We start from the raw sequence: 16,571 nt of genomic DNA on the forward strand, positions 1-16,571 counted from the left end.
GCTCTTGGGAAGGTCACATGGGAGAATGCTGGGTGCCTCCACTGTTCTTCTAGGGTTCTGATCCCTACTCTACCACTTGTTTGCTCTGAGATCGTACCCTACCTGAGGCTGAGTTTCCTCACCCGTGAAGCGGTGATCATACAGCCCAGCGTGCCTGGGACACGCGGACAGAATCATTCACAGCAGCCCCTGTGAATGGTCTCAAAGGGGTCCTGGTTTGTATTTAAAAAAAAAATGGGATGGGTTTTATTTTCTACTTTTCACATATGAAATTACAATGTCCTATTATATGTGCTTTTCAAACAACAATTTCCCTGGAGATTCTGATACTCAGCTTTGCTCCCTCCAGGGGTTCCCTGATTGAGAACCACTTGAATGGGGTGTCTCTGAGTCATTCCCAGACAATCCAGCTGAGAGTTTTAGAGTAGGGCCTCAGGAGTTGGACTGAATTGGGTTTATATCTAAGGCCCACCACCTACTAGCCACGTGACCTCGGTTGTTCATTTACCCCACCCCCATCTCTGAGGGCTAGTTTTTCCTTAATGCAATGGAACTAATAATAGTGTATAGCCCATAGAATTGTTGAGATGATTAAATGGTATATGTAAAACCCTTAGCAGAATATCTGCCACAAAAATAATGATTTCCTAAATGGGAGTTAAAAAAAAAACAACTAAGAATTGTGCTTTAGCTGTGCAGAGTTTATTTGGGTTTGGAAGGAGGAAGTCATTCTAGACAGTAAGAGTGGAGATGCCACAGTATCCAGAAGGTTTGCTATCAGCTGTGTCAGTGGACCTGAACCCCAGTACAAAGTATCCCTAATTGCAGATACTCGAAGAACAAAATATGCAGCTGATGAGATGGGACTCGGAAGACGTTACTGTCCAGGACTCGATTCCATTTATGTCTTGTTATGACGTTCAGTTTCCTGTTTCTTTTGGAGAAGACATGAACAAGGCTCCAGCATGCAGGGCTTTTTAGTTGCAAGAAACAGAAGCTCCTACTAACTTAATCCTAAACAAAATTTTCTAGAAGGAATTGGAGAGTTCTCAGAACTGATGGAGACCTGGGAAGCCAGGGCTGAGACGGGCTTGACACGGGCAATGCCAAGCTATCTACAGAGCCGGACAATTCAGTCTCTCCAGGAACAGTGACCAGAAAGAAATGCTCGCCTCTCTGTGTTCTGTCCTTGGGTCATTCCGGTTAAGGCTCAAAGTCCTGAGAGGAAAAGTCTGCTTAGTCTCCCCTGGGCATCTCCATGGCTAGAATAGGGCAGGGCACTCCCTTAGGACTACCAAGACCACCCACACTGGCTAAGAGGAAATTCCAAAAGGAGATGGGGGTGCAGTCCCCAAAGAAGCGTAAAAGATGCTGGTAGCCCCAGTGCCACAGGGGCACCCGAAAAGTGGCCCTAAGAAACTCGAATTGCTATCCCTACCTGCTCCTGGATATCTGTGAGCTCTGTATACAGCCTTCTGCCTGGATCTCAGCTTTTCATCTGCAAAATGAGGTGGTCAGCTCATGCAATCTAATCTAATCATAGTTACCTATTCACATGGCTCATGTGAAGATTCAAGGAGAAAATGCATGTGAAGTGCTTTGCACGGCACTAGGCCCATAGAAAACACTTGATAAATGTTAGTGTTGTTATTATTATTTTTATTATTATTGTTATGTCCCAGTTGGAAAGAATTTAGCATTTATGATAACCTGGTCTGGGCTTACTGACCCATATTACAGACAAAGGTACTGAATACAATGGGTCCAGAGGATGGCAGTGCAGAGAATCCAATATCCTGGCACTTAGCACTGTGACTGTTGACTTAACCACAACTCAAGGCCATGGGGATGGTGCCACTATGACCGGAGGATCCTTACAAACGTGGCTGGAATGACGTGATCTCCCCTTACACAACAGTCCAAACACTGTCATGAGGCTTCTGGGTGATCTGACCTGTGGGCCACTCCTTGGGCCTCACCCAGGGATGTTCTTCTCTTTTCGCTACCTGATCCTGCCATTCTGGTGGGTTCCCTGAGCAGGCTTCCTCCCTCCTATAGCAAAGTCTCAGGATATTGGGCTTGACTAACTCATACCCATCCTCCATGTCTTGGCTGAAAACCTTCCCTGAACCCTTAGGCTGTCAGATACCCCCATAACACATTGTTTTTCCTCACTCTACTACTTTGGGACCTTGAATTTAATTGATTATTTGTGTAAATACTTGTTCAATGTCAGGCTTCTCCACTAGATTGTTGAATCTATTTCTTCCACACTGATGCCTACTTTGTATGCAGGAGATACCCCACAAATATTTGCTGACTGGGGCAGCCTGAAGGTGGGGATAAGACCTGGTGTGGACTTGGGAACTGGGCCAATTTGGAAAGTCCACCCCAGGAGCAAGTTGCCACTAGTTGAGGAGATCATTCTATATTCAGGTAAGGCAGGGAAACAAATCCTTTGTCTCAGAAGATCTGAGAGCTTGAACCAATTCAGCTAAAAATGAGGAGAGGGACCTTGGGAAGATTGTATCTTCTCCAGGGGCTTGGTCTAGAAAGCCAAGGCTAAGATTGTCTCCAGCTCTATGTCATGTGCCCTAGATCTTAACCCTCAAGCAGCTTGGCAGGTGCGAAATCCTTTGGACCAATCTCTTTGTGGCCACGGATCTTAGCACATGAGCCCCTTGACTGTATTTATTCAACAACATTCATTGATTCCTCTCTATATGCTCAGTCTATGCTAAGCATTGGAGATATCAAGACACATAAGCAAGCAGCTCCAATTCCAATGGGGAAGCAAGAGGACATAGGTGATTTCAACACAGTGTGGTAGATGGGAAGCAGCAGGAAGTAGAGAAACCTGGTGACATGGAATCAGATGACCGAGGGTTGAATCGCTGCTCTGACACTGCCTTGCTTTATGACCTTGAGAAAGTTACCTGACGACCCTGAATCTCAGTATCCTGAGGTGTATGATGAGGAAAGAGTGATTGCATCTCATGGGGATATTGTGAGATAAAATAAAACAGGCGAACAACCTGGTGAACGAGAAGGATGTCACAGTGCTTGACTGTTCTTAGCTACTGTGAACAAGATAAGCATGAAAAAGGGAACCAAGGGAGCAGAGATCAACAAGGGCTTCCCTGAAGAGGTGACATTCAAAATGACACATGGGAGAGTGTGGGTGATGTACATTGCTCAGGCCGAGGGAAGAGCAAGAGCAGAGATCCAGAGGAGAGAATGTGCCTGACATTTCAGAAAAAACACAAATTGATTCAGTAGAGTTGTAGCCTATATCAGAGGGAGTGATGTGGCAGCAGGCTGGACAGGTAAACTGGGGACAAGTCATGAACAGGTACAAAGATATTTGTGCTTTACAGTCAGAGCAAGGAGAGCCACTAAGTTCTTGTATGTCCTGCATCATCTTTTGAATTTATTTATTTATTTATTTATTTATTTATTTATTTATTTATTTTTCCCCCAAAGCCCGAGTAGATAGTTGTATGTCATAGCTGCACATCCTTCTAGTTGCTGTATGTGGGACACGGCCTCAGCATGGCCAGAGAAGTGGTGCATTGGCGTGCGCCCGGGATCTGAACCCGGACCGCCAGCAGTGGAGCGTGCTCACTTAACCACTAAGCCACGGGGCCGGCCCCCTGAGTCATCTTTTGAAGGCTACTCTTGTGCCTTTGGGGAGACCAGATTAGAGGCAGTGAGAAGCTACCGTAGAGACTCAGGCAAAAGGTGACGGTGGGTATAAAGAGGGTGGTGGTGGTGAGCAAGGAGACATGTGGACAGAGCTGAGAGGTGTTTAGGAGGTAGAATCTAAAGGACTTGGTGATGCATTAGAAATGGAGGGTGAGGGAGGGGGAAGAGGAAGAGGAAATTCTCATTTACTGAAACTGTGCTGGACCATTTCTCATAAATTATCTTATTTAATTCTCTCAAATACCCTGCCAGAGAGGTATGATCCCCCCCACCCCTGGCCACCCCTTTATTTCCTTTTACCCCGGTAAATTGGGAAAGTCAGGCTCAGAGTGGCAAAGTCATTTGCCCTGGGTCACAGAGCCAGCTGGTGGCACAGCCAGACTGAAACTCGAGTCTGTGGGACTTCAGAAGCCAGGTGCCTTTAGCTATGACATTAGTTGTCAAATCTATTTCTTCATCCCTCTTACTTGTGGAACTTTTAAAAAATGCAGGATCCTAGGCCTGACCCTCCAGATGTTCTGGTTGTGTAGCTCTGAGACTCAATCTGAATCTCAGAAAAGTCTCAAAAAGAGCCTCATGTGGTTTTGAGAATTAGTCAGGTTTTGAAAACATATGGCTTCTTCCAAGCAACTCTGAGGAGCTTAGCACCACAATTACGCAGTGAGTCCATCTAGGGAACACATTTTCTTTTTGTGCACCCATCTTTGCCTTTTAGAAATTGTCTTTCCCCTGCCGGATGCGGCTGTCAATCAACTCAAGGTCCCAACTCTACCACAGGATGGGGGCTGGGAACCAGGCAGGTCAACCGGTCTCAAGTTGAGCCTGTGACCCCAGGAGACCGATCACAATCCTTTCTGAGGCTTTCCCTTGGATGAAAGAGAGACTTTCTTTCTTTGAGGAGCCTATGTTAGCCTACAGGTACTGGCAGCCATCTTTGCCCCAGGTGGGAAGATTGTAACTGAGATGAAGATATGGGAAGAATCCCGAAGCTACTGTCTGAGCCCCTAGATCCAATCACCTCTGGGCTTTTTCAGTTACATGAGCTAGTATATACATTTTTTTTTTTTTTTGCTTTTTTCAGTTTCAGCTGAGTTTCTGTTGCTTGTAACCTACAGATCCTGATTCATAGACTCAGAGAAACTGTTGCTGAGGCTGTTGCTGTCTGGAATGAATTTGGTGGAAATCAGAGGGAAGAATAGATTTAGCATGAGCTGAGCACAGAGGATAGGATTGAACGGGGTGGAAAAGATGGAAAATCTCAGGAAGTAGAAACTTAAAATATATGGCAAATTCATGCATTCAATCATTCATTTGTTGATACACTAATTCATTCAGCACAATTTTATATACTATGCCTGACCCACAGGGTACAGTGACAAAGGAGAAAGTCACAGTCCTTGTCCTCCAGGAGTTTAGAGTGTAGCAAGGGAGAAAGAGAATTAAACAGGTTATTTCTACACAGATGAACTTGGCCTGTGATAGAGCAAGAGCAGAGAGCTCTGGGAGCCTAGAGGAAGAGACCTGGCCTGGCCTTTGATGTCAGTATCTGGAAAAGTCGCTCTCTGGAGGAGTGGCCATGTTCAGGAATGCATCCCTTGGGTCCCTCACATTCTACACATAGCTGAGGGCCTTTAGAGGTCCAGGCGATGTGATTGGCACCAGGCAGACAAAGATGGAAGCTGTCCTTGAGATGCCTACATCTGGCTCCATCACTTCTTTTCTCCTTTGTCTTCAATTCTCCCCCTCCCAACTGCATCCCATCAGCATACAAACTAATTATCTCTTCGATCTTCAACAAGATAAAATCAAAATCCAATCAAGTGAAACAAACCAAATATACACCCTTGTCTTCACTTGATGGATTCATCTCTTTCCTTATCTTCAGAGCTACACTTCTTGAAAAGGTTATTGAGAAACTTTGTCTTGTCTCGCTTGGCCTCCTATTCACTTTCAATGCCCATCACACCATTAAAATGGCTCTTCATTCAGCCATTCATCAAGGAATTATTGAGTTGCCGTTAGACGCCCGGTATTTATACTGGCACTGAGTGAGGGTTCATTGGTGAACGTGACCCATGTGGTTCCATTCCTCAAGGCAAGATGAGTGATTTCCATAAAGAGCGAGGAGTGTTAGGACAGGCAATCCTAGCCTCCTTCAGAATCTTATCTAGTGGTTAGAGAATCCTAGAAGGTGAGCCATGAGGAGGAATAAAAACATGCCAGGCTGGTAGGCATGGTGTTGGTGGATGGGTGGGTGGTGGGTCAACAGTGTTTTGAGCAGAGAGGACAAAATCTCTGAGAAAGCTCACAGGACATACGGAAACCAGAGTGACAAGACCTTCAAGTAACCAGAAGCCAGTGTGTGGAGGACCTTGGAGGTGTAGGACAGCTTTGGACTTAATCTGGATGGTAGCAAGAACCCTTGAAGGGTTTTAAGCAGGGTAGGAGCATACTCATATTTGTGATTTAGAAAGCTCACTGGGGGGCTGGCCCTGTGGCTTAGCGGTTAAGTGCGCACACTCTGCTGCTGGCGGCCCGGGTTCAGATCCCAGGCGCACACTGATGCACTGCTTCTCCGGCCATGCTGTGGCTGCGTCCCACATACAGCAACTAGAAGGATGTGCAGCTATGACATACAACTATCTACTGGGGCTTTGGGGGGAAAATAAATTAATAAATAAAATTATAAAAAAAAGAAAAAGAAAGCTCAATGGGGAGGCAGTGACGGAGAAGGTAGTGGTTCTCAAACTTTATCAAGCCCTAGGGGGCTTGTTAAAACACAGTTTCCTGGGCCCCACCTCCGGAGATTCTAATTCAGGGGACTACATCTTTGCATTTGTAATGAATTCACAGGTGATGTTGATACTGATGGTTCAAGAATCACCCTTTGGGAACTGCTGGAGAAGGTATTGCAGGAGGGCAGGGTGTTGGGGGGATGATTAGGCAACAGTTTCATGTGATGGACTGAATGAAGAGAATGAGGAAAGCAAGGATCCTGGGTGGATGGGGAGAAGATGCCTCCATATTGCTAAGTCCAATGGACCATTCTCTGCATCCTGCTGCACCTCTTGCTGCCTTTGACACCTCTGATAGAAGGGCTTCCTCCTGGCTTTGGATACACTGTTTTCTCCTAGTTTCCCTCCATCCCTCTGATGACATATTCTCCTTTGGTTCCTCTTCCAGCATTTCCTTGATTCCATTTTCCCTAGAGGAAGGGAGAGAGGTCTCCAGCAGCTCCCAGAGCTTCAGCTCCCTCCTGCTACGTAGTAAGCACTCTAAAAGTGTTTGTAAAATAACTTAGCATCTAATTGCGAGTTTTCTTTGCTCTCCACAGTCCATCAGGCTAGGACGTTATCTGTCTCCTTTATCTTGACATCTTTCCCACCCCCAGCACCGTGAGGGCACCCAGTAGATACTCAACAAATATTTATGAGTGAATGAATAATTCCTCCTCTCCCCATTTTGCCAGCTCTGTGAATGCAGGCAAATTACTTCATCTCTCAAACTTTCAATCTCTTTCTGTGTAAAATGAGGATTAGAAATAGAATTTACCTCCTAAGAGCTGTTTTCGGGAAGAAATAAGATAATGCATGTAAAGTGTTTAGCACACAGTAAACATTAACTACTATTATTGTTGGTACTTGTGTGATTTTGGAAAAGCTATTGAACTTGTCTAAACTTCACTACTGTCCCGTTCAACAATCGCTCTCCAGCTGGGCTGTTTGAGGGTCCTCTGAGATGGAGGGTCTGGCAGAGAGTAGGTGTGTAATGAAGGTTAATTCTCTCTCCTCAAGCTCTCCCCTCTCCCACCCTAGAGACCCCTGATTGCCCTGGAGTGTTTTATCCCTTGATGGGCTGATGGGGTGACAATGGGAAGAAAGTGTTGGGGATTGTGGCTGAGCTCCCAGGCATTGTTTGAAAACAAAGAACATTCCTTTTAACCTTGGAAAACCTATATTCCATTAACAATCCCTCCCCTCAACTGTGTCTTCCTAAAGAGCTTAGCGTAGACTAATACAGAATGAAATAAAATTAAAAACAAAATACGAAATCAACTCAGAGTCATTTAGAGTCACACAACTTTTTTTTGGTCCTCTTTTCCAAGCTTTTTGCCAGATTGTCTTAAAGACCAGCAGAGAACTCGTATATCTAAGCTTTGAGCAACTTAAGTGTCAGGCTGGGATTGTGAAAACTTTTTTCTTTAAAAAATTTGATAGATTGTTTTTATAATGTGGATCTCCTTTTTTGCTTCCAAATGGCAGCATAAAATAACATTTCCTTCCTCTTTATACGTTCCATTCCTAACAAAACCATCCCAGGAATCCCCTGGGGGTAGACATTAATTCCTGGATAGTGTCCTGGTAAAAAGGCATAGTCAGTATCAGCTTATTCCTTTCTATATGCTCCTGACAAAATTTTGAGCTCCTCCTCTCCGTCTCCAATTCTTGATTATTGTTATCTACAAAGTAGGTTGCACAATGGCACAGACCCTGGGGACTCTCTTGATTGGCTCTGAGAGCTAATTTGTGCTGGGGTCATGATCAGCCTGACTTTCTGGAAAGAAGTTGGCATCTGTGCTGTTTTCAGACTGTTCCCTGGCCTCATAAACCTAAGAGGGGGGCCTAATAGGTAGTTGGAATGGTTCCCTTCCATCCTCACAGCCAAGCTCTGCATCCCTAAAGTTGTTTTCTGGTCACTTGGAATGGGGAGTTGTTTTCCTAGTGAGGAACACTCTCTCCTATTCCACGGTCCTGTCCGTACTTAGTGATTCAAACTAACACCTTCCCCGTTCCCAAGTGAGTCACTCCAGTGTTGCTTTCCAGCCACAAAGGGACAAAGAGTGAATCGTTTAAGATCGCCCCCGCTTTAGTAACACTTTGAACTACTCAACTTCTGTGGATTGTATCTCCCTTTGAGTTTAGTATATAGGGTGTGACAGCTTGAAGCTATTAGGGTGGGACTTAAATCCCAAAATAAAAGATCAAGAAAAAGACATTAAGGGTTGGAATAAATTTTTCTAGAGGTCAGCGCCAAAGACAGTCATTATTTATTGATTTATGGGTGGTGGTGCTGGTGGTGATGGATTAAAATCCCAAAGAGAGTACAGGGATCTGAAGATCCACTCTGAGCTGAGACAATGAAATAATCACAACAGTGATAGTAACTTCCATTTACCTATGTGGTCAACATTCTAGTTTCTGGTTCAGGCTGTGGGTTTTCAAAGGCTTATAATTAGTGATATCTACATTCAAAAATGCCTTTTCATGTTCTAATGACGAGCATGTGTCATGAGTGTCCCTGTGTGAAAGAGGCTGGAAGAGAGGAGTTTGTAGTTTCCAAAATCATGACTCACATGACAAAGAGTAAGTATGTTTTATTTTATGATCTGAACAGTAGCATTTCCAGACTGGCTGCTTTCCATGAGCAACAGGTGAATCGCATTTAACAAATGGCTAAGGTAGGAGTGAATGAGCTGTGGGGCTTCTCATTGTGAAAGGAAAAGTTAAACAATGAACAACAATAACAAAAAATAAAAATAAACAAAAAAGGGGAACTGATGTCCTACCGGACCTAAAGGTTTTAAGTGAAGGCACATAATTCACTAGATTGGTGACTCCTGCTCTCGTGAGCCGCCAGTTTATTCCTACTGGCCTGTTGAGAGCAGTCTGGCACAGGTTAAGAGTGGACCACCTGGTTTGGAATCCCAGCTCTACTGTTCCAGTTTCAGTGGACCTTTCGTGCATGGATGAGTCTTTCTGTGCCTCAGTTTCTCCTTCTATTAAGGGGCAATCAACAGTACCTCCTTCCTAGGGTTGCTGTAGAGTTATTATAAGAAAGATGCTTAGAAGAATGCATGGCACATAGTTTAGTATTATTATTACTTGAGTCAGTCCATCAGGCCCCAAACCAAAACTACTCTTAATCTCAGCCTGTGAGACGCTGTGGGGTGAGCTAAGGCAAGTCAGTGAAGTATTAAGTATTTTTCATCAAACATGGAACCTGGATTCTGCCCTTTACTATCTGTGTGGCCACAGAGAAGTTACATAACCCCTCTGAGCATCTCTATTTCCTTTTTGAAAAGTAGGGTTAATAGCATGCCTCCCAGAACTGCTTTGGGGTTTACGAGATAATTTATGTAAAGGGCCTGGAACCTGGTGGTAGCAGGCAAACAGCAGCAGTTGGTTCCTCCTCTGCCCTCATCAACTCCTTAGGTGGGCAGGACCCTTGGGTTTGGATGGAGCAGGGGTATGGCATGGGTTAACCAAACAGAGGGGAGTTTCTCTTCATCTTCTTCCCAACCCCCAGCCCTTCCCCGCCTTTGTATACTCAACTGTTATCTTCAACCTCTGCATCCCTTTGCCTACCTCTGACCACCGCTCACCAGCCTCCTGCCTTTCATTCTTTCAAGTATCAACTCTGGACCTTATCACAAATCTCCAGGAAGCATCTTATAACCCTGAGAACTTAAAGACCTTAAGGCCCCAGACCCATTTTAACAAAGAAAAGCTCTTGCCCTGCCTTAAATAACTTCTGTTCCCATCTTTGTAAGCTCACTCCCTGAAGGGCCAAATTCTGTTAATTGGTAATCGATGAAAAGAGAATGAAAAAGAAAAAAAAAAAAGAAAGAAAGAAAGGAAAAGAAACAAAACACTCACAACTTAAGATTTGGCTCAATTATATATTTGCCAGGCATTTTATTTTTTCTAAAAACAATAGAAAAAAATCAACTTTAAAAAGGAAAATGTACTTAAATAAAAAAAAATTATGGTTTATAATACAGGGTTGAAGTCTTGTATAACTGCTATAAACGTTTTATTAAAGTTATTTACATTTAATGGCCATATTTACACAAGAACATTGGGTAAACTTTAGGATGTCTTAAAAACAATTCTTAAATACAAATCTGTTAAAGGACAAAAAAAAAAAAAAATGATGGCAAGCATAAAAAAAGTTCTTTTATGCCGAAAGTTATGTTTGAGGCAGTTTACATCATGGCTAAACCTTTCAGTCCCAAGATCCAGCCAAGGTTGTGAGGTTGCAAATGACCATGCATTTGAAAAAAGTTCACACGTGAGGAATTGCCGCGGTTCTGTCAGAAGGAACCTCCTTCCTTACTTTCCCTTAGTAACAAGTGAGAATTCATGAGCAATTCCAGTTCCTCCCTCCCACAGGTCAACTCGTGCTCAACAGTTCCGTAGCTGTTCAAGTTTGTGTTTCAACTGTTCCCGCCGCTTCCTCAACAAGTCCTTTTCTGAAATGAGCTTCTGCTCCTCGGCATGGACCGACAGGATGTATGCTGTGGCTTTTTTGAGGATAACTACCTTGGGGGCCTTTTCGTTGTTTTCCAACTCGGGGATCTGGTCACGCAGGGCAAAAAAGCTCCGTTTCAGCTCGTTTCTCCTCTGGCGTTCCAAGACGTTGTGTGTCCGCCTCTTGTCGTTCTCTTCTGTGTCTGAAGACCTGGGGCTGGCACATTTCCGGTTGTTGCTGATCTGTTTCAGGACTCTGCCACTGTCCAACTTAGCCCTCTTGGCGGCGGGATAGTCCTTCCTAGTGGAGGGGGGTGCTGCATAGTTGTGCTGATGGGTGGACACATGGCATCTCTTAAGGACCAGGGGGCTGTGTGGAGGTTTGCTGTGGCCTCCTGTAGAGGGTGACCCCGATTCTGATCTTTTGGCAGGGGGCTGCCTCTTTTCCACAGAAACAACATCAATTTCTTCCTCATCCTCTTGTTCTTCCTCTTTAAAAAAAGAAATAGAAATGACCCGATTAGCAACATTTCCTTAAAGCAGTCAATGACGAGATTAAATTAATGCTATGCAAAGATAAGACATTATGATGTGAAAAAGGACCCTGGCACAAAGTTATGTCCAGAGAACAAACTAGCCAGTCAGCCCTGCTCTTCTCCCCATGAAGGCAGTCTCAGAAAGGGAGGAGAAGGACAGCTGGGTTTATGGCATAGAGAAGAAAATTACAATTTACCAGGATACAACACTGATGCCAATTCTTACCTAAGACTTAATGAGGCTTTGGACACACCCAAAGCACATTCCCAAGCACCTCCTATTTTTAAGGGACTTTACCAAGAACTCTTCAGGTATTGCAAATGATAGCTGCAAATCTCTTGGTATGACTTTAGCAACTCCCTAATTCACTGGAAGCGCAAAAAGAAAAAAGACATCTTGCAGCTTTGCCAAAAGTCCTAGGGGGTGGGGGAAGGAAACAGCCCGACTTTAGCCAGGATTTTGCTTTTAAGGGTTCAAAAGTGGCTGAAAAGATCCCAAGTCCTCAGCCCATCTGCTCTTAAGGCACTTTCTCTAGTTCACAGCACCCAGGCGGGAGGCTGCTCTGCCTGTCTACTGCCCTCTTCATTTTTGTAGATTTGTAGTCCATTAAATTCCAACAACTTCTCAGAAGTTAAGGAGGCAGTTCCCTCACTCTAGCACGGATCAATCCTCTCTTATCCTCATTCACACTCCCCCCACGCAGGGCAATTAAAATGCTTAAGAAAGGTAAGAAGGAGTGGATTGAGTTGCAAGATAAAGCCAGAAGATTTAAAAACCCAAATGAAATTCCTAAGGTGGGGGGAGGGAAAGGAGGAGGCTGGCCACTAGGGCAGTCTAAGGGGAAGGGATGGGAGAGAATCCTAAAGCCCAGTGTTCCAGGGATGATGAGCTTCCAGATCCTTCCAGATCTGCCATTTCTATTCCAAATATAAGAAAAGAGAAAAGGCAGAGTCAAGTGAAGTGGCCAGTTGAATTAGCCGCCAATAAGAAGAGGAAAGACTGCCAGCCGCTCCCTTTGACACGTCTGAAGGGGCCCAGCTTACCCGAGTCGCTGCTGGTGGTGGGTGGTGTCTCCTCGTGGAGCGTCAGGGGCTCGGGGCTGGCCCGCGGCGAGGACTCGGCCGAGGAAAGCAGAGAGTCCGAGGACGACGAGAAGGCGGTGGAGTCGGGGGAGGCGCAGGGCTTGGGCGAGCTGCTGTCGTTGAGCGGGTAGGGGAAGACCACGGAGGGGTCGATGCATTCGGAGGCGGCGGCGCTCAGGTCCTGCAGGTACAAGCTGGAGGTGGAGCAGCCGCTGGGCCCGCGGGCGGGGCTCGGGCTGCCGCTGTCTTTGCGCGCAGCCTGGTAGGAGGCCAGCTTCTCCGAGACGAGCTTGGCAGCGGCCGAGAAGCCACTCCACATACAGTCCTGGATGATGATGTTTTTGATGAAGGTCTCGTCGTCTGGGTCGCAGATGAAGCTCTGGTTCACCATATCTCCCCCCAACAACTCGGTCACCATCTCCAACTGGTCGGCCGTGGAAAGGCTGCGGCCGCCGCCGTCGTCGTCTCCCCTGGGAGAGAAGGACGCCACCGCGACATAAGAGGGCGAGCAGAACCCGGAGCGGCGGCTCGGGGACAGGGGCGGGGTGGGCAGCAGCTCGAATTTCTTCCAGATATCCTCGCTGGGCGCCGGCGGCTGCAGCTCGCTCTGCTGCTGCTGTTGGTAGAAGTTCTCCTCCTCGTCGCAGTAGAAATACGGCTGCACGGAGTCGTAGTCGAGGTCATAGTTCCTGCTGGCATAGCTGACGTTGAGGGGCATCGCGGGAGCCTGCTGAAGGGGGCACACAAAGCGGGGCGGTCTTCAGTTAAGGGGGTTTTAGTTGGTGCTGAACCCCGCGCAGTGCGCGCGGAAATCTCGAACCAATCCCCTTCAAACGCTATCCCCCAAAGGGGCCGGTAGGGGGGACCCCCCAAAAAGGCACCCTTTCACCTCCTCTGGGTGAGCCCCTCCGATCTCGGACGCACACTTGGAGAGCCAGCTGCGTAGCGCCAGTGGAGCTTCAGTCTCCACGAAGCGCGAAGCCAGGGAGTTGGCCCCTCAGCCCCTGAGCAATCGAAATCGGCTCTGGCCTCCTTAAGAGGCCGGGGGAGGCGACAGTGGGGAATACAATCTACCAAATCCAAAGGCGCAAAGTTTTGCGCCACCCCAAGGATACGGAGAGAGGCGCCGGAGGCGGGAGAGGGCGCGAGCGGCCCCCTCCCGCGCCGGGCCCCTCCGCGCCTCGCCCGTTCCCACTCGCGCCCTCGCCTCGCTCCTTCCCCCGCCGGCGCCACCGCCCCTCCCAGCCTCCACTCTGCCTCCTCCATCCCCACCCCCAGCGCGGCCCCTTCCTCCCTTTGCCGGCTTTTCTTTTCTCTCGCCGGCTGGCGTGGCGAGCTCAGCCGCGGGCCTTAACACTTCCCCCCCATAAATAAAAGGGGGGTGTTAGATAATAACAGGGGCACCTCCCTTCAACACCCAATACGGCGACGAAACTGCGCCAGAGACCCTGCTGCGATTCCGCGCCCCGAGCCGGGCGTCTTCCCCTCACCCGCCGAGGGTAGCAGCTGTTCTGGAAAAGCCCCGAGCCCCGCTCCTTGCCGTCCCTTTGCATTTCAGGGGCGCGGGGACTCCAGAGGCGGCGGGGGAGCCAAGGAGGGGTGCGGAGATTTACCCTCTTGCTCCCCAAGTCAATGATTCCAGGAGAATCGGGCGCATCCCTGCCCCAGTCTTCTCTTTCCCCCTTCCTGTGCCTCCCCAACACGGAGTCCTAACATCTCTGTAGACCAAGATCTTTAATTTCATTATTCTTTTTAAAAGCCAAATGCCAACTTCTTAAAAAGAGCAGGGGGCGAATTGGAAACACCGCGGGGGTCGGTGGGCGGGACGTGCCGCAGTGTCTGTCTCTGGCTGTCAGAAATGCGGTATCCCGAAATTTAAATGTCCTCACCGAGACGGCGAAAAGTCAGTAGCCGCGGAGGTCTTTCGCTCACACACGCAATATGTAATTCTTACTCCAAGGAGCTCAGGATGCAAAGGGCTTTCTGCCCACCGCGAAGCATACCCCCTCTCCTCCCCCTAAAACCCAAATAGCAATTACTGCGATAAAGCAGGAATGTCCAGTTGGCCAGGGTCAGCGTGAATATACATAGGCAAAAATCTCTAAAGGCTTATTTCAAAAACGCACCCTCGCTTTCCCTCTGCCTTCCCTCCTCCCATCTTGACAAGCCACTCTACCCTGATCCAGTTCTGGTTCGTCCCCACCCCATCCCGACCTTCCACAACTACTCTGAGAAAGTGTCAACAGCTCAGGAACGGGAGAAAACACACGCCGATTCGGGCATTCGACTCATTGCGGCGTCAAACCGGCAGAAAAAAATTCATCAGAAGACAAATAGATGCGGGTGCTTACCGGGTTTTCCACTATACGAAGGAAATCCAGCGTCCAAAGAGCGGCGAGGAGCGCCTTTCAGAGGAGCGGGTCGTGGGCAGCGGCGGAGAAAAGTGTCTCCCCAAATAGGCAGAATAGCCTCTCCGCGTCCGGAGAGTCGAATTCTCTCTCGGGTGTTGTAAGTTCCAGTGGAAAGTGCCCACCCGCTGCAATGGGTAAAGTTTCGTGGATGCGGCGGGGGGTTGCGGCCCGCAGGCAGGGGTCGGCGGGAAGGGTGGGGTGGGGGCAGCTGGGCTGGAGGCGAAGGCCCCCTTTCACTCCGGATCTCCCTTCTCTCTGGGCGGCCGGAGCGCGACTCTGCTCGCTCGGCTTACTCTGCTTTTCCACCCTCAAGGGCCCGCCCGCTCGCTGCCTCTGCCTCTCGCTGGAATTACTACAGCGAGTCAGCTAAAGCCGAAGACAACCGGCTTTTATACTGCTGTGCACAATCCCTCCCCCGTCCTTTTCCCGCCAAGCCTCTGAATAGCCCTACCCTTCCCGTGGCAGGAGGGGAGCCAGGCGGCGGCAGGGGCGCGGCGACGGCGGAGGCAGCGGCAGCCGCGAGAAGCGGGGCCTGGGGGTCCTCGGCCGCGCGGACCCTCGCCTATAAAGGGCCGGTGGGCGGGGATTCGCGAGAGAGGATCTTTTTTCTTTCTCCCCCGCCCTCTGCTTTGGGAACCCGGGAGGGCGGCGCTTCTGCGGAGAGAGGGACCCGGCGGGGAGGAGACTCAGCCCTTTCAGCCTGGCACTCCAGGGCGCCGAGCTATCGGATGTAAACAGTGAGAGCGCGACATGAATTAACTGCGCGCGCCTACCATTTTCTTTCGCTCCCGCTCAAACCCTCTCCCTTTCTCTGCTGCTCCTCTGGCGCAGCACTCTGTTTGACAAACCGCATACTTGTCCCGCGTGCTTAAATCATCTCAGGCGGAACAGCTGAGCCCTTACGCTGAGAATACACTGTGTACCCACGGCCACGCCACGCACGTCCCTTAGGCGCCTCCTAAGGCTGGGGAAAGGGCAGCGTTTGCAAAATAAGTCCTATGAGGAGAGGAGAAAAGAAGGGGTATATATGGGCGCGCGCTTTGACTGTGTGTGGGGTGTTAAGTGTAGATAGGGATAAATGATAAGAGGTAGAGGGAGGAAAATGATGCCTGGAATCATTAAAAGAACTCAGCAACCCGTTGCCACGTATACTTGGAGAGCGCGTTATGAATAAATATCCATTGTATTTGTTGGGGGTCTTATGCATTATTTGTGTACAGCTATCTCGATTGGGCACCTTCCACCCAGAATGAATCCCTCAATTTGATGCCAAAGCAGCAGACACCCTCTCCTGCCGCCCCCGCGCCCCGCCCGCGCAGACCTACACCAGGCTCCTCGGGATCAGGCTGTTCTCCCGGGGACGCGCTAATCCTTGAGATGTTCTGCGTGTTCCGGAGCTGGAGTAAGGGAGGAGCGTGGCTGCGGGTGCGCGCCGCGGGGGACCCCCCCCGACCCCGGCCCGCTCTCTGCCAGTCTGCACCCCCCTCCCACCCCCGCGCCTCTCACTCGGAGTTCCCAATTCTGCAACCAGGTTTCAGAAAAGAGACAAATCCTCTTTGCGCCCCGTGGCGCAGGTTTGCACCAGT

The 16,571-nt window shown here is 48.5% G+C and overlaps 1 protein-coding gene across 3 annotated transcripts; it reads right to left on the reverse strand.

Annotated features, from left to right (window-relative positions):
* Positions 1–10,364: 10,364 nt before the first annotated feature.
* MYC (MYC proto-oncogene, bHLH transcription factor) lies at positions 10,365–15,514 on the reverse strand. 3 transcript variants are annotated; one of them, XM_014787965.2, is made up of 3 exons: positions 14,926–15,514; positions 12,536–13,301; positions 10,365–11,446 (listed from the first exon to the last, which is right to left on the reverse strand). In XM_014787965.2, the coding sequence occupies exons 2-3, from the start codon at positions 13,290–13,292 to the stop codon at positions 10,890–10,892; spliced, it is 1,314 nt and encodes a 437-aa protein (XP_014643451.1). In that variant the 5' UTR covers positions 13,293–13,301; positions 14,926–15,514; the 3' UTR covers positions 10,365–10,889. The 3 variants fall into 3 exon arrangements, with proteins under 3 accessions (XP_014643451.1, XP_004431127.1, XP_087303587.1); XM_004431070.3 differs by having other exon boundaries at positions 12,536–13,304; XM_087447461.1 differs by lacking the exon at positions 14,926–15,514 and adding an exon at positions 13,499–14,909.
* Positions 15,515–16,571: the final 1,057 nt, after the last annotated feature.

Source organism: Ceratotherium simum, chromosome 23, assembly GCF_057802395.1.
Source record: "Ceratotherium simum simum isolate JZ-2026a chromosome 23, ASM5780239v1, whole genome shotgun sequence".
In the NCBI taxonomy this organism is placed as follows: domain Eukaryota; kingdom Metazoa; phylum Chordata; class Mammalia; order Perissodactyla; family Rhinocerotidae; genus Ceratotherium; species Ceratotherium simum.